This window comes from Cygnus atratus, chromosome 14 (assembly GCF_013377495.2).
Source record: "Cygnus atratus isolate AKBS03 ecotype Queensland, Australia chromosome 14, CAtr_DNAZoo_HiC_assembly, whole genome shotgun sequence".
Classification (NCBI taxonomy): domain Eukaryota; kingdom Metazoa; phylum Chordata; class Aves; order Anseriformes; family Anatidae; genus Cygnus; species Cygnus atratus.
In genome coordinates, this window is record NC_066375.1 from 11,045,044 (window position 1) to 11,066,270 (window position 21,227).

The 21,227-nt window shown below is 54.6% G+C and overlaps 1 protein-coding gene across 2 annotated transcripts in view; it reads left to right on the forward strand.

Moving 5' to 3' along the window:
- Positions 1-2,029: 2,029 nt before the first annotated feature.
- LOC118254431 (beta-2 adrenergic receptor) overlaps positions 2,030-21,227 on the forward strand; it is a 32,197-nt gene continuing 12,999 nt past the window's right edge. Inside the window, exons 1-2 of one of the 2 annotated variants that reach the window (XM_035559642.1) lie at positions 2,033-3,125; positions 3,243-3,403. In XM_035559642.1, the coding sequence (XP_035415535.1) occupies positions 2,230-3,125; positions 3,243-3,403 (1,057 nt within the window). In that variant the 5' untranslated portion in view covers positions 2,033-2,229. Of the gene's footprint in view, positions 3,404-21,227 lie in introns of both variants that reach the window. The other variant, XM_035559641.1, reaches the window with a different exon arrangement.

Sequence of the window (21,227 nt, forward strand, 5' to 3'; positions counted from 1 at the left end):
TACCTCCACTTTCTCAGCAGTTCCTTGCCATGCATCCCCCGCAAGGTACATACTGCTGGCCCCTGAGGGTGCTCGGGGACCTGCGTGCAGGGAGCGGGGTGCGGGCAGGGCACCCAGCAGGTACTGAACCAGCCTGAATTTGTGTGCAGACCTCACCCTCACCCTGCTGCAAAGCCTGTGAAAGCCAAAGGAGAGCTACAGGCGTACAGCAGCTGGTTACAGTTGTACCTCCTGCGTGAATGTGCAGCCCTGTTTATCTCAGTAGCGGGCAGTGGAAACTCCTGGTAATTAGCTGCAGTCATTAGTGTTCCCCCTGCGCACTCGGCTCCCCCGAATGCCTGTTTTCTAAAGCCTGCACCTGCCTGCAGCGGGAAGAGGTGCCTGCGATGCTCTGCTCTCCTCTCTTCACTTTTAAAACCTCAGGAGCTTACAGACGCAGAAGCGGCGCGTGGGAAGCCACTAGTTAAGGCAGATGCCTGCCGAGGCAGAGCGCTCACGCCGCTGAAACTGCCTCTCATCTTATTTCCTGATTCCAACACCTCGTTTGCCCCTCTGTCTTAAACCACAAAACTTCCTCTCCCCCACCCGGCTCCCCTCTATAAATAGCCCGGGCTGAGGCGGCACGAAGCCACGGACACCTAGCGGGGCTGCGGGAGGGCTGCTCGCCGCCGCAGCGCTGCGGTCCTCCGGAAAACATTGAGGGAGCGTCACGAAACCCCTTCAGACCCTGGCGGCCAACGCGTTTCGATCAAGATTCAGCAGCAGTAACTGCTTCATTGCTAACAGAGGCAGCAGCCGTCCTCCCTGCCTTGCTGCCAGCCCAGCCAGTGCGGCAGCCAGGGCGCTGAGCTGCAGCCGCTGCTGGCGCAGCTGGTAGCAGGGGGTAAATGTGGAGGCAACGCTTTCTCTTCCCCCTTTCTGTGGCACGGGGCTAGCAGCTGTGCCAAGCACAGCCCTCGGGCCCCGCCGGCACCTCCGCAAGCCCCCAGGGCCTGCAGGTAGCCGGATGAGTCTGCGGGAGAGCAGCACCAGAGTGGGAGATTTCAGTGCAGAGCGATGTGCAGTAATGAAATTCCGGTGGCAGCATTATCTCTTGTTAGGTTGAAAGAAAGTTTGCAGGATTCCTTAGTCCTTATTTAGCAAATTTGTTTGCTTTGGAGGGAAATACTTGTGATGGTGGCCGGGGTTAAACACATGCCTGGCTGCGGCATGGCAGAGCGCAGCGCGCAGCAGTTGCACAGCCCCTATGCCCTTGGCCAGCCCTGGGTTTTTGGGGCCAGGCTGCAGCTCCAGCGCTCCGATGTGACCCCGACTGCCTGGGCTGCAGGGCTGTGGTGCTGGGCTGGGTGCTGGGAGGGCTGGAGAGCCCGGTGCCATCCCGGCGCAGAGCGTCACCAGGCGGGTGGGGGCTCTCGGGAAGGCCAGACCCCTGTGCCCAGCCGAGGACAAAGTTTTTGAGAGCACCAGCACCGGCATCGTGGGGATCCTCCTGGTGCCGCATGGCCTGAGAACAGCCCGGCTCGAGGAGCACACGGGGCACACGGGTCGGGTGTGGGGACCCCCAGGTGGCGTGGAACACGAGTGGAGCAAGGGCTGTGGGGACACCCTGAGAGAGAGAGCGCCCAAGTGTGGCACCCGTGGGTGTCAGGCACGGGGACAGGGCTGGGAGCGCGTGGGGGCGCATGCGGTGCAGGAAGCACAAGGACACCCCGCGGCAAGGAGCACGCGTGGGCGTGGGGCCAGCACGGGGCAGCGCGGGGCCAGCACGGCGCGGCGAGCACCCGCAGGACACGGAGGGGACACCTCGGGGCCGCCCCACCCGCGGGACCCCCGGGTGCCCGCAGCCCGCGCGCGGGGCGGGGGGGGGGGGGGGGAACACGCGTGGGGCCGGGGGCGGACCGGAGTGGGGACCTGGGGGGGCGCGAGGTGCGCGCGAGGAGGCGCGGCGCGGGCTGCTATTGGCTGCGGCGGGGCTGATGTCACGGCGGGTGCCGCTATAAATTCGGCGGCGCCGGAGGGGCGCGGGGCAGTCGGGCGGGCGCGGCGCGGAGCGGCGGGACGGGAGCAGAGCGCAGCGAAGCGGGGCGCAGCGAGCACCGCACCGCACCCGGGCACCCAGCCCGTCCCGCACCTGCTGTCCCCTATGCGCAGCCCCTCGGCGGCACAGCCCTAGGGAGAAACCCCCGCCGCCTGCCCGGGGAGAGGGGTGGGTTGTTGGGGGGGGGGGTCATGGGGGTGGTGGGCACCGAGCTGCCCGGTGGCAACGGCAGCACCAACCAGAGCGCCGCAGACCCCACGGTGTCGCGGGACGTGTGGATGGTGGGCATGGGGATCCTCATGTCGGTCATCGTGTTGGCCATCGTCTTTGGTAACGTGCTGGTGATCACGGCCATCGCCCGGTTTCAGCGCCTGCAGACTGTCACCAACTATTTCATCACCTCGCTGGCCTGCGCTGACCTGGTGATGGGGCTGGCCGTGGTGCCCTTCGGTGCCAGCCACATCATCATGGAGATGTGGAAGTTTGGGAACTTCTGGTGCGAGTTCTGGACATCCCTGGATGTGCTCTGCGTCACGGCCAGCATTGAGACCCTCTGCGTCATTGCCGTGGACCGGTACTTTGCCATCACCTCCCCTTTCAAGTATCAGAGCCTGCTGACCAAGAGCAAGGCACGTGTGGTCATCCTGGTGGTGTGGGTGGTCTCAGCCCTCACCTCCTTCCTGCCCATCCAGATGCACTGGTACCGGGCAGACCGTGACGAGGCAATCCTCTGCTATGAGAAGGACACATGCTGTGACTTCTTCACTAACCAAGCCTATGCTATTGCTTCTTCCATCATCTCCTTCTACCTGCCACTCGTGGTCATGGTGTTTGTGTACGCCAGGGTCTTCCAGGTGGCCAAGAAGCAGCTGCAGAAGATAGACAAGAGCGAGGGCAGGTTTCACACCCAGAACAAGGAGCAGGACCAGAACGGGCGAGCTGGGCACCGCCGTTCCTCCAAGTTCTTCTTGAAGGAGCACAAAGCCCTGAAGACCCTGGGCATCATCATGGGCACCTTCACGCTGTGCTGGCTGCCCTTCTTCATCGTCAACATCGTGCACGTCATCCAGGATGACATCATACCCAAGTACGTGTACATCCTCTTGAACTGGCTGGGCTATGTCAACTCTGCCTTCAACCCTTTGATCTACTGCCGGAGCCCGGACTTCAGGTATGCCTTCCAGGAGCTCCTGTGCCTCCGCAGGTCTGCCCTGAAGATGTATGCCAATGGCTACTCAAACAGCAACGGCAGGAGCGACTACAACGAGGAGGACAACGGCTATCCCCTGGCATCGGATAAAACCTGCGAGCTGCTCTGCGAAGAGGGCTCCTTCCCTAACCCCGAGGGCTTTTTGCACTGCAAAGGTACTGTGCCTAGTGGGTAGCTAGACGCGATGGGCTCTGGCGTGGCACACTGGCTATAAAGATGAGCCTTTCTCTCTGTAAGGAAAAACAAAACCCCCAAGAATAATATCGATCCTCTTCTAAAGCACCCCTAAAACCCAGAGGCTGCAAGAAACCTAAAACTCAGCAAACCTTCTGCAGGCAGGTGGGAGGCTGCCCCGGGGAGGCTCGGGCGTGCTGGCTGCTCACAGAGGCTACCTATTTAGGTGCACGACCTTAGGTCCCTTGAGCCGGGGGGAGCGGAGGGGGGGGTGTATGGTATTTTAAGGCTGTGCAGAAAGCTCGTCCCAGGAGGAACTTCCTGACAGTGTCTGGTGTTGAACTACCTCATGGCCGGAGTGTGAGCGGCTGGGCGGCTGCCGGAGGAGCCCTGTGCTCCCAGCGCTGCCCAGCAGAGAGGGCACCCTGTGCCTAATTCCCCACAGAAGGGATGCTTAGGACCGGGGCTGAGTGTAACTCGGTCAGCTGTGCCTGACCCGCAGCTATTACTGTTGGTGGGACAATTTAAACAACTCCCAGTAACAACGAATGAGTCTTCTGCCAAGTGCTGTAGGAGTTTCTGCTGAAATAATGGTGGAAATAAATGGACTCTCTGCCCAGAATGTGGGACTGTGACTGTGGGGCTCAGGAATGTGGTACCGGGAAGCTGGGTGAGATGCTGTCACAGTCACAGACCGTCCTTTTGTTGAGATTCCAGCCAAAGCTTTTAACTGCCCGGTTCGTTTAACTTCAGGTCTCAAGTGACAGAGAGCCCGAGGAGGTGGGCAGGGAGGAGGGCTTCCTTACTTTGTTGCAGAGGACTGACAGACTGGAAGCACATCTCTGGCCGCGGGATGGCTTTAGGTTTGTTTGTTTGTTAAGGGTTTTTTTCCCCCTTGCGGCAGGCTTTGCATTTTGTTCCCGGGTCGCAAAACTTGGCGGCGGGCGCACAGAGCTGTCAGGGGCACGCAGACACGAGCGGGCAGGTGCAGGCTGTGGGACGGGACAGGATGGGGGCTGTGCTGGGCTGTGCTGCTGAGGGCTTCTTCTGAGACAGTCCCAGACTGGAGGAGAGCAGCAACAGGGCTGGGAAAATGGGGCTCCCCCCCTTGCCTTCACCCTCAGCTGCAGTTTGAGAGGGGGGACTCGAGGAGAATGAAGAAGTGTGGTGTCTTCAGAAATACTTGGGGGAGATGGAGGAGAAACAAATCGGTGCTCTGTGTTATCCCGTGGGAGGGATGCCCGGGCACTGCATGCATGGGGGCTCTTCTCCCCATGCAGTTCCAGGCACCTGCCCCGAGCTCCGGGGGTTTTGCTTGTGCTGCTGCTGAAGGGGGGCAGCGCTGCAAGGAAGCAACTTGCGCTGGCCTGGGTTGGTCAGGGAGGGAGTGGGATTTCTGCCTGCCCACCTCTGCAGTCCCCCTGTGACCGTGGCTCCCTTTGCAGCTCTGGACTTGTCCCAAGCACTGGCACCCAAGCAGGCAGCCCCAGGGGGCACTGCAGGGGAATCACCCCTGTAGGGGTGGTGTGGGGCAGGAGAGGTGCTGGTGCTGCAAGGTGCAGGGCAGCAGCAGGCTCATCCGTGAGCCCTCAGCACTCCTCATGGTAAAGCCCCACCTGGCTTTTGTGGGGAAGGTGAGGAGGAACTCCCAGTGTTCCCTTCTGTCTTTCCCAAAGCAGCCCTGATCCTGCTTGGAAAGGGTGCTGGGGAGGACAAAGAGCTGTAACAGCCCAATCCTTTTCTGGTGCTGTGATGGGTGCTGGCTCAGCTCCGTTGCAGCCTTTCCAGCTCGCAGTAGACAGAGGCAGGGCATGTGCCCAAGAGAGCTCATCCCTCCGCTCTCTTGCTGCCAGCATTGATGCCGTGCCTGCTCCCGTGCCCTCCTTGGTGGGGCCGTCAGCAGTGCCCCAGCGCACCCCAACTCCTTTGCATTCAGCTTTGAGATCACAGTGTGAGCCACCTGAGCAAACAAGGGGTATGATGGCACAGTACGGCGTGTGACCACAGGGAGGAGGTGGTCCCTGGTCTGCAAAAACATTTGCTCCTCAGATACACATTAACAGGACACATTAACAGGCTGTGTGGGGTCAGGTGCTGCTGATTTCCTGCTGTACCAGGACTGAAAGGAAGGGACCTGCGCTGCGGGGTCCAGAGTAGGTGCCCCGCGTGGGTTAGAGGTGCACTTCAGCTCATTGCAGGTCATGATTATCATGTAGCACTCTGGGGGAAGTGAAAATTAACCTCTTGATTGTCACGATCGATTTCTCCTGTCGTTAATCCGGGGGAATGCAGGCTGTAGCAGGAGCGCAGCGGGAGGGGGTCCTGTGCCAAGGCAGGGCCGGGAGAGATCCGGTGCCCGCATCTCAGTGGCTCTGCGTATTTTTACCATTATTAATTACTGTTTGCATTTCAATAGCATGTGTTGTGGACCAGGATTTTATTGTCCAAATAATTACTCTGCTTGCCTGGCTGGTTATATTCACAGTTCAGATGGTGCTGTATGCCACAGCTGAGAGATGAGCAATGGCTAGCTGCAGAACCCGTGCAGTGTCCAGCGCACAGAGGTGGAAGGGACAGGGGACGTTTGTCTGTTGATCTCTGTGTTGCAGTGCTCAGTTGCAGTGTTAGGAAACGTCAGGCTTGCAATGCAGTCTGAGTGTTGAAGAACTGATTTTGTTCCTCTAAGGCAGCACTAGCGAAACGGGTACAATACAAACTGCTCAGTTCTGGAGGCAGCGGGGGCCAAAAGAGAAATACTTGAGGACAAAATATTGTGGCACCAATAAAGCCAAACATGACAAACCTTTCCTGTTCCAGGGTTGAAAAGATAAGCTATATAAAGGAATCCTTTTGCCTATTAAAATATTTTGTAATAAAAAGAATTTTATAGATGTATGCTAGGCATTCAAAAATGGAACATTTAAGTCAGGACACTAACCACTTACAGTGATTTTAGGGTACTTGGGATTTGCACTAGCAGAGGGTTGACTCAGGTTAAGTACATCTGATAAAACACAGCAGTGACTTAATTAGAGGACAGTCACTGTGATGAAATACCCGATTGTAATTGCAAACTGACCAGGCTGCCTTGGGTGCTGCTGGTTTGTACCTTACACCACTGCCACGGTGGTGCAGAGCACAGGCGGGCTCCACAAACTGGGGCTTTGCACTGCCGTACGTTCACCCTTTCAGCCGCAGTCAGACAGGTTGTTACTGCTTTTAACGTCTTGCTCAAGACGAGTGTCACAAATGCAGCTTTTGTGTTAAAAATCCTGTCCTTGCTGCGGGTGGCCCTGCTCTGGCAGCTGTAGCTTCCGCATCAGGAGTTGTCTTGGCTTCGTCCACCACAGCGGGCAGAGTGTCGCGAGTTCTGTCGGTCCTTTGCCTCTTGGGAGCATTCCTGGAGACCTCCTGCTTTCAGGGAAGCCCGGGTCTTGAAATACAACCTGCTGACTGCTGGGGAGCTGTGAGAGTGCAAGGAGAGCAGCACAGGGGGGATGGGCTGGGCACAGGTCCCCACCTGGTGGCATCTACAAATCTGTGGGGTGTTGGGGGGCATGTGGAGCCCGTGAAGTCAGGTCCGGACCGTGTGGGCTTCTCCTCTGGTCAAGAAAAGCATGGGAGCCCTGCCTGAGGGCACTGCCCAGGCAGTGGGTACGGCAGGGAGGGAGGGAAGAGACTTAAGTTACCAAATCCTCCCAAATGCTTGAAAATAGGCCAGGGCTTAGTAGTGCAGAAAGGAGAGCCCCGCTCTTCCAGAGTGGGTGTGCGAGCAGGCACACGCCGTGCTCTTCAGCCCTGCCACGTCACGGTCGCTGTGCTTTTCAAAGGGCTTATTTATGTATTTATTTACTATAAGGGACATGTTTTTGCTGTAGGGGGGAGGGCATTAACAGGGCTGGCTAGGAGTAAACAGCAGGCTGCAGTCTCTCTCCCAGCATCTCTTGCCCTTCTGATATTACAATACTCAGCTGCCAGGAGCCCAAATCACCCGCACTGGCTAAGGGAAAGGCTTTCCCCCCTCCCTTTGCCGGTCCCCTGCCTCTGCGTGTTTGCGTTAACTGGTATGATGAATCCACTTCCCAAGGAGATGAGTTTATGAGCATGTTCATTCCTCTGGCAGGGGGGAGGATGTCCTGCCTTCCACGTTCCCTTCTCTGCTCTCTGTCAGCAAATAGAAAGTGCCATTCCTGTAAAAGCAGCAGGCAAGCAAAGGTTTCCCGAGCAGCCTGGCTGTGTCCTGGGACAGGGAGGGTGGGAAGGGGGAGCCAGGGGGGCTGCCCCTTCCCCAGCCATCTGCAGAAGCATCCAGCCCTGGGGAAGCACCTCGTACTTCGGCTGACCCACGTCTATTGCTAACTTGTCAGAGCTGTGTGCCTGCACTTCATGTTTGCAGTGTACATAGTATCCAAGGGTGGTGCTTCATGTTTAGATGAGCAAGGGCTGTTTTGAAAAACCACCCTGGCCTTGGATGTTTTGCTCGGCAGAGAGGTGGTGTGACCCCTGGCTCCCCGAGACCAGTGTTTTGCAAGGATTAAGGTTCCTTTCATCACTGTTTTTGCACTTGTGCTTGGCTTCCCGGGTCCAGGAATAGGACTACAGCCACTGTTGGGCATCTTCCTGTCAACAAAGTCTCTTTAAGTGTGAGAGCTTGGCTCTTTCAGAGAGCTGAGCCCAGCAGGCTGAGCACTTCTTCCCCCGGTTAGCCTTCTATCGGAGCTCTTTGAAAGCGAGCATTAGACCTAACCTTTCTTTTGGGGGCAAAGAGAACACTTTGCAGTGAACACACATCCCCGTTTGGCAGCCGGGGTAGCTGCACCCTCTTATCACTGACATTCCTCCTCTGTCACCAGCTGCAGGGGCACCCAGCGAACCTGTAGGTGCTTTTCATGATACTACAGAGCAGGGCAGTGAATATTTTGCCCATCTCTGCCTCTTGAGAGATGCTCTACAGCCGTTCCTTAGGGTCTGAGCTGCAGCTGGTGGTACAGGCAGACCCTGGGGCACAACTGCTGCCCCTTGCACCCTCAGCTGCAGTGCTGAGGCTGTTTGCCTGCCACCGAACAAAGTACAGCCAGCTCGGCTAGGGTCATGGTAACACAGCCCGGGTCTAGACAGAGCTGTGCATGCTGGAAACAAGTTTACACAGAGCTTGGGAGGAGGTTATCTCTCCTGGTGAGTGTCATGGGATCTATTTGTAAGAGCTCGACACAACCCTGATTCACCTGGATTTGGCAGTGGGTATCTGCTGGGGTTGCTGTCAGTAAGGGTGCTGAATCAAGCCTGGTATTTCAGGGGGCATCGAGCCCTTACAAATGTTGTTGATCAGCATTGTTGATCATGATAAAATGGATTTGCTGCTTCTCCATGCATGCAATTTCAGTTTTTCTCCTGTTTTCTCACTCTCCCAATGGCAGGAGCATACAACTGAACTTCACTGCAATATTGCCATTGAGAGCGGATTGGGAAATATTTACTTGTTTACTGTCCTTGGTAAGGTTACTTTTGCACAAGCGCATATATATTTTGATATATGTATGTGTGTGTGTGTATATATCTCTATATACAGTGATATATAGATCTGTATCTAAACAAGGAAATGTAAAGGTGTTTTGTGCTGGCTAGATACATAGATGAGGACATGTATGTTCAAAAGTTTGAGTATTTATTGCAGGTTCTATTGACTGACGTTGTGTTTAAATAAAGAGCATTTATGGTATGCTTGTAGTCAAGTGTCCTTGCTTGAAGCTGTTCTGGCTGTATCTACCACATTCTCCAAGACTCTTCCAGTGAATCCTTCAGGGCTCCTGTGAAACAAAACAAAGCTGAGTCGCCTGGTGCAGGCCAGGAGGCACACGGAGCCTCAAGTGGCAGAGAATTTCATTCGTTTGTGCAGTGCTGTGAGCCCTCCTTACCTGGAAGCACTGGGAAAGCTGGGGGTGCTCAGCATCTCCCTGTAAAAAGGCTTCTCTGGTTTCCATCCCCTGTGTCGGGGCTCGTAGCAAAAGTGTTTTTTAAAAACCCACCTGCTCTGCTGCCTGTTTGGACTTCAAACAGCCGCAGTCATGTGGTGGCAGAGTGGGGCTGCTGAAGAAGCAGGGTTGAGGACAGCTGGGCCTTTAATCCTTTGTTGCTGGTCTCTGGTGCCAGCCTTCCCCAGCGCTGGGAGGAGCACGCAGATGTCCAGCACAGAGCCCAGGGATGGGAAATGCGAAACACAGGGGCAGTGCATACAGGGATCAACTGTAAAGCTCCCTCTGAGGTGCCTGAGCGAGGTCTCACCATGGCCACAATGGGTGCTGTGCACCTCCTGGGGCTCCTTTGTCCTGGCTCAGCAAACTTCACTGCAGCATCTCCAGCTGTGCTGGTTTGGAGCTTGGGGTGAAGCAGCAACGACACCCTGAACCGCAGGAGTCGGAGGACAGTAGCACAGTGTGGTGGCTCTCTCCTGCCTGTCTCAGGTTGCTTTATCTCCTAATTAGGATTAGAAAAGCTTCTGGGGAGGTCTTTGGAAAAGCATCCTAGCCCCAGCCTGTTCCTCTGGTACCTGCTGCCCAGCCCTATCATGCTGCTCTCACTGCCTCAGGTGGGGTGAAGAAAGAGCATGCTTTATGTTAAGCAAGATCCCAGCCCTGCGTGTTGCAATGACAAGTATTTGCCTTCTTTATGCCACTTAAAACCACGATGAAAGCGTTGGCAGCAAAGGCCAGTGCAAGCCCTGCACGTTTCAAGGCTTCTCCTTTCCAGAAACAAGAACAGGAATCGTAGTGCGGCTTGGACAGGGAGGGATTGCACCAGGCACTTCCAAAGCACGGCAGGTGCCCAAATTGTAATCATTTATGGTTTTGTAACTTTGTGCTTTCAAGGGATAGCGAGCTCCAGCTAGAAACAGGAACCACTGCCAACTGCAGGGGTTTGGAAGAGGGACTCAGACCTTCAGTATCTCAGTGGGAGCCTGAGCTGCCATCCACCCTTTTAAAACAGGACGTTCAGACTGGAGAACATTTCTCACCACGTCCCACCTTAGGCTTGGTCCTAAGAGGTGCTTAGAGCCCAGTGCCCGCTTCCCAGCACCCTTGGTGCCCGTGCTGAGGCTCCCAGCACCCCCTCCTGGCTCTGGTCCCCAGCCATGCCAAACAAATGTCATTAGGAAACCACAGCAGCCGCTACCTGCAGCCTCGCAGACATGACTTCATTGCAGGCGTAGGCAACAGCAGCCTCGGCGAGATCTCTCACCAGCCCTGCAGGCAGCCTGCGCGCAGCCCCCGCTTGCGCCCCCGCCTCGGCAGCTGGCGGGGCTCGGCCTCCTCCGCTGGGCTCCGCAACATCAACCCCGTCCTGAGAAACGCATAAACAGCAAACGGGGCCTCCGGGAAAACCCTGCCAAGTCCTTTCTCCCTCATATAAATATTTTTTCCTCTTAAGTGTATGCGAGTGTGAAATATCCCTCCTTAATCTTTTCTCTTTCTGGCAGAAAGAAATGCTTGTTCATCCCTGGGCAGGGACAGCCCTCACTTTGATATTTAGTGTTTTGCAACCATCAGCCCAAGCAAAATCTATGCTGCCAACAGCGTTTCTTATTGCCCCCAAACCCCTAGTGCTCATCCTGCCTCTGAAGCCTGCTGGCACTGGAGCAAATGGTGCCTGCCCTGCTGGGTGCCCGGCAGGACCGGGACGTGACACTGCTCGGTGTCACCTGGGTGGGGGTCCCGTGGGCGACGGTGTGGACAGCAGTGGGTTTGTGACAGCAGCACCTTGAAAGCAAGCTGCTCAGGGAGAGATACTCCCCATTTTCTGATAGAAGCTGAGTGAGAAAGGAAGCATTTCTGTATGCAGCAGAGATGGGGGGACCCAACACGTCTCTACACAGGGGAGGGGGAAAATAGATTTCTCTGCAGAAATCTGTTCTTTGGGAAATGTGGTGTTGTTGTTCAGATGTTTCCTTATTCTCCATTCTTTGTATCTGGCTGTCCTGCTCAGGTGGGCCTGGGCATAGGCTGTCATCCCTCCCCTCCAGCACAGGACCTCGCTCGAGGTCGGTGTCTCACCCAGATGAGGGCATTGCTGCCAGCCGCTGGGCTGCCCTGCACCGGAGCAATGCTGAGATAAATCCCTATCAGTCTTGGCTGTAGGTTGTGGTGACATCTCCCCATAACCCAGGTCCTACAGTGATATCCTGCCTCCACGTGAGTCTGGACTCTTCTTTGTAGAGACAGGTCAGGCTCAAAAGCTGGAGTGCAGAGCTGCTGAGCAGGAAGGGCAGGACAAACTGCTTTGTAGCTAATGAGAAAGAGCAATAGCTCCCTCGTGCTGGGATGAGGAACACCCTGGTAGCACCCCAGCAGTTCGATACAGAGAGATGTTGACGTTGTGGGCTTGTTGTAGGATGCTCTCCCCAGGGATTTGCAGTGCTGGGCCCTTCTCCCCCAGCACCTTCCCAGGTGCCTTGAGTGGCTCTGTGTAAACCAGCCCAGTTCGAGCAGGACCTCTTTGTACCCAGCTTGCCATACATGAAGGACAACTGTGCTGTAAACCACCAGGTCACAGATTTTCCAAGCAGATGTGTAATGCTCTGTGCCTTTGTTGAACTGGACTGTATTACCAGAATCGGTGCAACCAGTCGTGACAGGGACTCGGTCGATGCTCTGCATGGTCTGGAGGGCACGCCTGTAGAGATCTTTGCTGTGGAAGGTGGGAGGGGAAGGGAGATGCTGGCACGGATGGGCTGGAGGGGTCGGGGTGACGCAGCAGGACTGGTTTTCTAGCACAGACGTCAGAGCAGTGTCTTACATTGCATCACAGCCTGGTTTGGGTTGCAGCGAGCGCCGGTAGGGACCTGCGTTTCTCTGTGACGTGCTGTGGCTCAGCTCTCCCCTCCCCTCATCTTCTCCTCGCAGGCACAGGCTGTCCTCTTCTTCGCTGCTTCTGGAAAGTGGAGTCACTTGTGAGCTAGCCAGGCTTTTGCATAACGGAGATGTTAGCAGCCTTCCTGCCTGGGGAGCAGTGTCACGGGGGGGGAGCAGTGAGGGCAAGTCCCACCCAAGACCTGGAGGTCCTGCTGGCTCCTGCTGAGAAACATTCCAGAGACAAGGCTGCAAGTGCACACCGAAGCAGATGGGGCAGAGGGGAAGGCACTGAGCTGGGCACAATCCACAGCTGCTGGAGTTAATTCATATCCCTTCAGCACAGCAGCTGAGACAAAGCAGAGCTGCAGGGAGGGGAAGCACGGCAGGAAAAAGAGAGAGCAGAACCCCAGAAAGACATTTTGTGACTCATGGAGCAAGTTCCTCGGTAACTGCACGGCGTGATTTGTTCAGCCCACTTAGAGCCTGGCTGTGCAGTTAGTTCCCCATCCCTCCAGGGCTTCCTGCTGCAGAGGAAGACCCTCGTTAAAAGGGGATCCTCACGGGACCTATTTATAGCACGGAAACCCTTGCAGGAGAGCCACACAGCCCTGTATGCCCATCTCCCCATCCTGGCGATGTGCAGGCTGGTCCTCCTGCCATCCCAGTGAAGCGTGGGGCTCCTCCAAAGTGCTGCTGAGGGGCACAACAAGCTCACGTGCATCCCCATCCAGTCTGCATTTTCCTCCCTGGACCCCAGGGACCAGAGGGGTGCTGGCATTTCATCTGCTTGGGTTTGGTCTCAGGCTGGACGGGCTCCATCCAAGCTCCTGTGCTAGAGACAAGCCACCGTTGGATTTCAGAGGGCTAAAGCCAGGTGGCAAAGCTTTGGGGATTTTCCTGCGTGATTTGATGTGCAAAGCCAAAGGCTTGTATCAAAATCGGAGTGATTTTTGGAGACATTTTCTGCCTAAAGGTTCCCTTTACACTGCAAATCTCAGGAGATGAAAAATAATGATAAATGTGTTTGGAAAAGCCAACCTTCTGGCATAGATTTGGACAGCTGCAGCTTACTGAGGTCCTGTGTCTGTAAGGAAGCTTTCATCTCCCAACAGATTCATAAATACAGTATAGACTGGTGAAGAAAACTGGAGGGAAACAGAAGGACATTCAGGAGAATGGCTGAAGGGACAGATGGAGGCAACCAAAGAACAAAGGCAAAATGAAATATTGCCCAAAGAGAGCATAAAACAGTGACAAAGAAACAAACGGAGATGAGAAATGGGCCCTAGGGGAGAAAATGACTCAAACACCAGCAGAAAACTTGGGGTGGAAAGCAAGAGGCTGAGTCCCTTGTGGAAAAGGAGGGAGAAGCTGGAAAGGGATTGCAGAAGGAGAAGAGACAGGGCTGGAAAATGCCACGAGAGCAGGATCCGCATTTCAGTACAGGCAGCCTGACTGGTGCCTCTTCGCTCCTGCGTTAGTGTTTCCTTCTCGTCCTTTTTCTGCTGGTGCTAGCTGGGGCTGGCAGGAGGAGGAAGGAGGAGGAAGGCAGGAGGCAGGGAGAGGGGACAGCTTCTGGGTGGAAGAGAAATGCTGGGGAACCGTGGGTGAGAGGGGATGAAAACCATTCATCCCCTCCTCTCCTCCATCCTGAGCTGCCTCTGTCTTCTCGGGGCGGTGGGGCAGAGCTGCTCCGACTGGGAGCAGAGCCCGTCCCAGCAGCAGCTCTGGGAAGGAACATCCCAGCGGAGCTCACCTCTGCCGCCAGCCCCGAGCCACACGTCACACTCACTGTGCTGGTCCCAGCACTGGAGCTCGCACGGAGCTGTCAGTGGGAGCCAGGAGCCAGCAGCTGCTGGTTCAAACCGCAGGGGGAAATATTGGCATAGACGCTGTGTTTTGCCAACACGATGCTTACGTAGGAGCCTGCATGGCTGATGGACCAGAATACGTTACCTTTGCTGTGCTAGCAATGAGTAAAACCAAGAGTAAAATCTCCAAACGTCGAAATGCTCTTTGCTGCTGGTGAAATGCCTCTCCTAACTTTCCCGATGTGTCAGGGAGGTTTTTCTTGGATCCGAGCACGTGCTCAGACAGTGGAAAGGGCACAGAGCCATCTCCTGCAGCCTGCTGCAGCTCTCAGCTCAAAGGAAGGGTGGCCGAGGGAAGAAGGGTTTCACAACTACGGGTGTCCCAGCAACTAGGAGCGTCCCAGCAGACTTCTGCTGGAGTCATGTGAAAAATGTGTCCTGCACAGCAGTTTTTTAAAGAAAGTGACCCTGTGGAAGGGGTGGGTTGAATCCCACAAAGGACCACAGGTCAAACGGCCAAGGAAGGAGTCCCTGCTGAAAGCATTGCTTCTTGGGGAACAGCCTCAGCTGGGGAGAGCACCGTCTTGGTTCAGAAATGGGGGCAGACAAATGCTTGTGTAGTACCTGCTTGTGCTCTGGCTGGCATTAGCTGGGGTTTTTAACTTCTGATGTCCATGAGCGCTGAAAGAATTAGAAGGTGGCTTTAAAAAAGCATTTTTAATGTATTTTCTATTAGCAGCCCCCACCTGTTGATAGAGATGCCCAGAGAAAACCAGTGATGGCCAGCAGATGAGGGCAATCTGTTAGGAATTTCGAAAAATAAGTTGTCTGCCCTAATACACCATCTGTGTTTCCTTTATTTTCTACCCCTCTCCTTCTGGAGCTGGGGCCCTTGAGTCCTGCAACCTGGTTGTTTCCTAAAGCATCTCTTTCCTCCTCTCGTGTCAGTAGAAGACACAAGGACAAGGCCGTGCCTTTGGAAAGCCCCCTCCTAATCCTTGGCGCAAGGCAGGATTATTTAAAGCAACACATTCCCGACTTCCTCTCAGTCCCCAGGTTCCTTCCCGCGTTGCTGAAGCTTTGTGTAGAGCAGCGATTTCCTCTAACGTGAGCTTGCTTCCTCCTCGGAGCTGCTCCGCTGCCTGCCAAGGCGCGATTAGGGAGGGCGTGGAGCAGGCAGACCTGCTGTTCTGCAAGCAAGCATGCGAGCCTCTGCAGCCAGCGTGCCTGCCAGGTACGGAGACAAATCGGGACAGCCGTCTCTTGCGCTGGCCCAGCAATGTCCCTGGCGATAAGCAGGAGGTGCAGCTGCGAGGTGCAGGTGGGGACAGCCAGTTTTTCCCCGCAGGAGAGCTGCAGGAAGGGGCTGGGCAGCAGGGTGGCAGCAGGGATGCTGCTTGGGCTCTGGCACCAGCATCGCTCCCTGAAGTTTTGCTGCTCGTTGGCTGCATTTTATGTGTTGTCTGGGGGTGTCTCCACAATGCAAGATGTGCCAGCCGGCAGCTGTAGCTAGGAAAGGACAGGTCGCCATAGCTCATCTCTCCTGGTGTGCCCACGTTGCTCCCTTGCACTGCTCCAGCCACACTGTTTGCGGCACTGGTGGTAACATGGGTGCGTGCTGTGCGGCTAGCATCAGCCCCGGTTTGCCGAGATGGTTTTGCTGTTAGCAGCTCAGGAGGATGTGCAGAGGGCCCTGCAGCTGCACCGTGCCTGAAGGGACATTGGGCCTCCTGCAGGGAGCCCAGCAGGACCGGGACCTGGGCACGACCCTGGCCATATGAGGGGTGTAAACCTGTTCATGGTCCGCATCTGGACTGGAGTTGTCCTTATGTACAAGGTGTTCTTGGAGTGACATCGAGATGCTCTCAGCCTCCAATGTCCATTGCCATCCCTGAGAAGCATTTGGGGTTATATTGTGGTGTTACGGAAACACGGGTGAGCCAGTAGTGCCGAAATGTTCTTAATTACTCAAGACCTCAACCCTCCCTAAAGCGCAAAGGCTTTTATGTGGGGTGCTTGTTGAGTTACAGGAAGAAATACAGCACGAAAATATCAGCATGTTCCGTGGTGACAAACATCTGCGATGCAGGCACCAGATTAGAAGCTGAGAGCGCCGAGGGCTGCGCTCCGGTGTTGTAACTCACTGCACATCGCGGTGGCTCGCTGCGCGTGATGCGAGATGGAGCCTGCTGGGCGTGTGGAGCCGCGAAGGGCAATGCCTCTGCAAGCGGTGTCAGGGAGTTTGGAGAGGAGAGATGCTTTACAACTGCCAGGTATTGTCATCTCTTGGCTGCCGCGGCAGGAATCTCAACCTCAGCCCGATCCGGTTTCATTTAATGATTAAACCGTTTGTGACTTTGCCAGAGCTTACCTAGAGTGCTGCGAGGTTGTCTGTGAGACAAGAGCTGTTACGGCGTTACGCCTCGCCACAAGCAGGCTGAGAGACCGGGGCGAGATCCCCAGCGGATAAGATAAACCCTTTGCACCAAGAAGGAAACTTTCGAGTTGCAGTTGAAAGTCATTAACTGTTAGATTTTGCAGAGAGTGTAGAGTGATCCCGCCTAATCTAAAAGCAACATCAATGCCCTGCAAAAGCGTTTTCATTAACCCCAAACAGTGGTTAAATTTTTCACCCCCCATTTCCTTCCTTCAGCTGCCAAAAAAAACCTGCATTTGCAGAGAGCTTTCTTCCTTCCCCCCTGCTTCTTGCATGATTCATCCAGGGATGCCACGTTCCTCCGTGGGTGATACAAGAAGCCAGCGCATTACAGCCATCGGTGCAAATAGGGCCAGAGGAGTCGGCGGATGCTAATGGGTACCTCTCAGTACTCCTGCTAATTATAGCATCGGCAAAGCCAGGTCCAAGCTATGGCTTTGCCTGAGGAAACCCCCGGTGATTTTAGCCAGAAGTTCCAATTACTGTTTGTTACAAGCAGATGACTAACAGAAACTAGACATATTAGCTCATCTTGTGCATTTCTGGAGGATTCCTCTGCTGTAACATAGACATGTATGAGCATGCTGTGCTCAGAAGTCACCCGTAAGCTCTTTGTGCTGTTTGTCCTACGCAGGATAACAGGGTGCCCACCTCTCCCCTGGACAGAAGTCTGGGACTCCCCAGAAGCACACGTTTTCCTATTCCTGTGTCCCCTGAACTTCACCCCCTTGCTCACATTGCTGCGTTTCAGTCCCTCCGGCTGTTCGAGGAGGGCAGCAGAGGGATGCTGGGGCTCTGCCCACGTCCTGTGCCAGCAGGGTGCCGGTCACCACAGGTGTCCTCATCCCCACCCGCAGCTCCTGCGAGCACAGTACTGTTAAAAATAGAGACAAGTTGGAGATGAGCTGCTGAGTGATTCTTTAATCACTGGCTGGCTGGACTGGTTTGTGAGGTGAGGTGAATAAAGCTGAATCTGTGTGTGCATCTCACTTGCTCCACCTTGTATCTCCTTACAAGGAGGTTGTTAACGTCCAACTTCCAGTAATTTATGGAAAGTTCTGCTGTGATTTCCACGTGGACTCCCTCTGGATGGATTCCCATGCCACAGGAACTTTTCCTTTTCCTTCCACAGGAACAGTTCCTTGGCATGTCACTGGTTCTTTATTGGCCATTTTAGCACACAGCTGGAAACTCCAGGGATCCAGAAGCCCACTTTTTCCTCTCGCCATCACAGTGAGCCCTTGTATCTCAGGCTCAGGTGTGGAGGAATCAGCTGATTATTGATATTCACCTGCTGGTGAGTCTCCAGTAGGCCAGCCAGAGGGCTTCGGATGTCAGTGCTGTCATAACTATGCAACTGATTGAAAATACAATAAACCTGAAAGCCCTTCTGTATCAGACCATCAGAGGGCTGTAGCTGAGCTGCCTGAACACCTCATAAATAAATAGCAGGGCAGTCGTCCTGCAGAAGCCTTGGGACCATCCATGTTTTAAATGGGGTTTTGGGTTACAGCTGGGCTTCACAGCCTGCACTTGCTTCAGGGTCATGATGCCGTGAGGTAAGATTTGGCTCTTCCTAAAGAGCAGGGAAATTGCAATAAATAAATCGCTGAAATTAGAACCTGGTGTCCCTTTCGCATTCTGCCCCTACCATTTCTGCATGTTTATGGAAGGGGGTTGCTGGGCTCTTCCTCTCCTTTAGTTACCTTCTTCAGGGGTTGTCTCGCTTCCAGCTCCCTTTCTGGGGACCAGGAGGACAGGTCTTGCTGTTGTCATGTGTGCGACTGGGATTTGCAGTGGAAAGCAACAGGTTTGAGCTTGCAGCCTCACTGGCTGGAAACCCATCTGTAGACAGGAATGACAGGAGGGTGGGAGCGGGGGCACTGGAGGAAGGGGTGCATCCATCAAGTGCAGCAGGTCACCGTGACTGAAACCATGAGATCATCTACAAGCCAAGCTCCACCTCACAGGGAAGTCTTCTAATAGCTCCGTGGCAGATGCCAACCATTCGCTCACTCACTCACGAAGTTGCTTGCCAGAGAGTAATGCAGAAAAGCCCCCGAGGGCTGATGTGGTGCAATCACCAGCTCGAAGCCGGGCTCTGGGAAAAAAAGGCCTTCTTACTGGGGCTGTATTTACCCAGGTGCGATGCCCGCTCCACCCATGGATTCCTGGCAGTCGCCTTCGTGCTGTTTGTGCTGCAAACAGCAGCCTGCTGTGGGGCGGTGTTGTGTCTGCCTGCGATACCATCAGCTGTGTCCAGCACCTCAGAGCACCAGCCCCTGGTTGGGCAGCTGCAGCTTCGCTTTGAAGGAAAGCAAGGTGCAGAGGGAGCTCCGCTGTGGTGAAGCCTAGCATCTTCCTCACAGGTTTAGCCCTGGAAAGTCTGGGAGTGTTTATTAGCCCTGGCACAGGTCTCTTTGCTCCACCCTTTGATGTGGATGGGCAGGATAAGGGAAAAGGAATTCGGCTTCTTCTCATGAAGTTACTCATGTGGGGAGTAAATGTGAATGATTTCCCAAGGTAATTTTGAAAATGGGGCTTAAGCTCCAGAGCCACTTTTGAAGAAGTTACTGCACAAGAGAGGAATAAAGGACAGGCAGCGCTCCATCTCACTTCCTGCCCACACACTTATGTACTTCTCATGTGTTCCTCCCCGATTTAACGGGATGATAGAGCCACTGGGCTTCCCAGGAGTGATATCCTCCAAGCACCAGTATATAACCATGATTGCAGAAAACTGCCACTGCAAGCTGTTCGTGTGACCTCAGCATACACAGGGTGAAATGCACGTGTTTGCTCTTAGGTTACTGTTGTGAGAGGTGAAAAATAGGTTCTTTTTTGTTAGATCACATATCGTGGGGAGGGGAAGGGGAAGAGTGCCATTAGATGTGGTATACTGGAGCCATACTGAAGCCTCTCAGAAATAGTTTACTGCGAGGATCTCCCAGAGACCTAACATGTCATTTGATCTTCAAAATAAAGCTTCCCATGTGCTCTGCGTGGGAGACAGCACCACGAGGAGACCCACCAGCCTCAGGTACGGCTGCAGTCCTGGGCTCTGCTGTTCTTCAGGCTCTGCTCTGCCCAGCCTTCTCTCCTGCTGCCTCTTTGGCTGGATGAGAGCAGGCTGCTTCCATTGCTATTCAGGAGCCTCCAGGCTTGCTTTGGTCTTAAGAAACAGAAGTGAGAAGCTACTGCTGCAAAGGAAGCTGCCTGTAAGTCCCCAGCTCAGGGTAAAGCTGCTTCGTGCTGCTCTGTGCAGGCTGGGGATGTGTGCGGGGAGGATGCCAGCTCCCTGGGAGGTTAATGCCACCTCCGCCTTCCCTGGAGCCCCGTGTGTCCTGCAGGAGGGTTGCTGCGCAGCGTGGCCGTGCAGGAAGGCTGTGACGGGGATGGCGACACTGTTTGCATTCCCGTTGTGTTATTTACGTGCTCTCTTAGTGCCGCCACTGACACGGAGGGGAAGGACTTGCTGTCTCCAGATGGTTTCTTTGTGCTGAATCATGTACAGTTACGTAAACGCCTTCTCCCCAAGCATTAGAAAACCATGCAAGTCCTCCAGTATCTGCCTTAAGAAAACCTCAAAGCCTTATGACTGACTCTTCTTTCTTCCTCTTTCTTTGCTTTCCCCTGTTCCTGCTGCCTGCTCCCTGCAGAGCCCCCCCAGCTGTGGCAGCGCTGAATTTTCCAGCTGCTGGGGCTGTCCTGAGGGGCAGCAGAATGTCCCTTACTTCCCAGCAGTAGCACCAACACCTTGCCACGTCAACACTTAAAACTCTGAAAAAGAAGCTCTGACGTTTCTGAGCCCTGTAGTCATGCCTGAGAACAGAGGGCACCTCCTGCCCTGCTGTAGCATTAAGGTTTCACCACTTTCTCTTTCCATTTTGATTTCCATTCATTAGGGTAACTTGCCTTCCACGCCTTTAGCCTGACCAGAAAAACTGAGCCCTTGAACAAACCCTGGGCAACCCCTGAAATGCCCCCTTGTTGTTTTTGCGAGGAGATCACATCCCTCTGCAGTCGGTACAGCCACGTGGCAGCAGAACATGAACAGAACAGAAACCGGTGACTCCCTCCTTCCTTCCTGAGCGGGGCTGATTGAAAATATATCACTAAAATCATATCTAGGAACTGCTGCTTTTGATCTGTGCCTGGATGCTGTCACCAAATCCAGATTTGTGTAAGCGATTGACTGATTTGAAACCCCAGGAACTGCATTTCCCACACAGTCACCTCTCATGGGTAGCCCCTGCCTGGTCCCTTGTCCTTTCTGCCATGTCCCAACCCCAAGAAATTAAATAGGTTGATAATGCCCAGCTTTGGAGAACAAGATCCCCTAAGGAGAAGGAGAGGATTTATTTGAATAAAGAATTTTATTTGTAAGTGAAACGTCATTTGCTACATCTCTGAGTCTAAACTAGCGTTCGCATTACCTCATTAGTCATGTTAGTCATAAACTAGTGCTAGCGTTAGCTCAGGAAGCATCAGGAGATGCCAGAGCTACGCAGGGAGGGAGCTGAAGATCGGGGATTTGGCAACCAAGCTTCTGTCGCGAGTGGCCCTGGCTAGCTGAGCAACCTCGGTCAGGTCCAAGCCCCTCCTTGCTGGGTGGGAGTGAGCACTTCTTTCCGACTAAAGGCAGGTGACACGCAGCATTTTGAAAGCAAGGGAAATACTTGTGAGCTGACGCAAGCAGGCAGACGCCTTC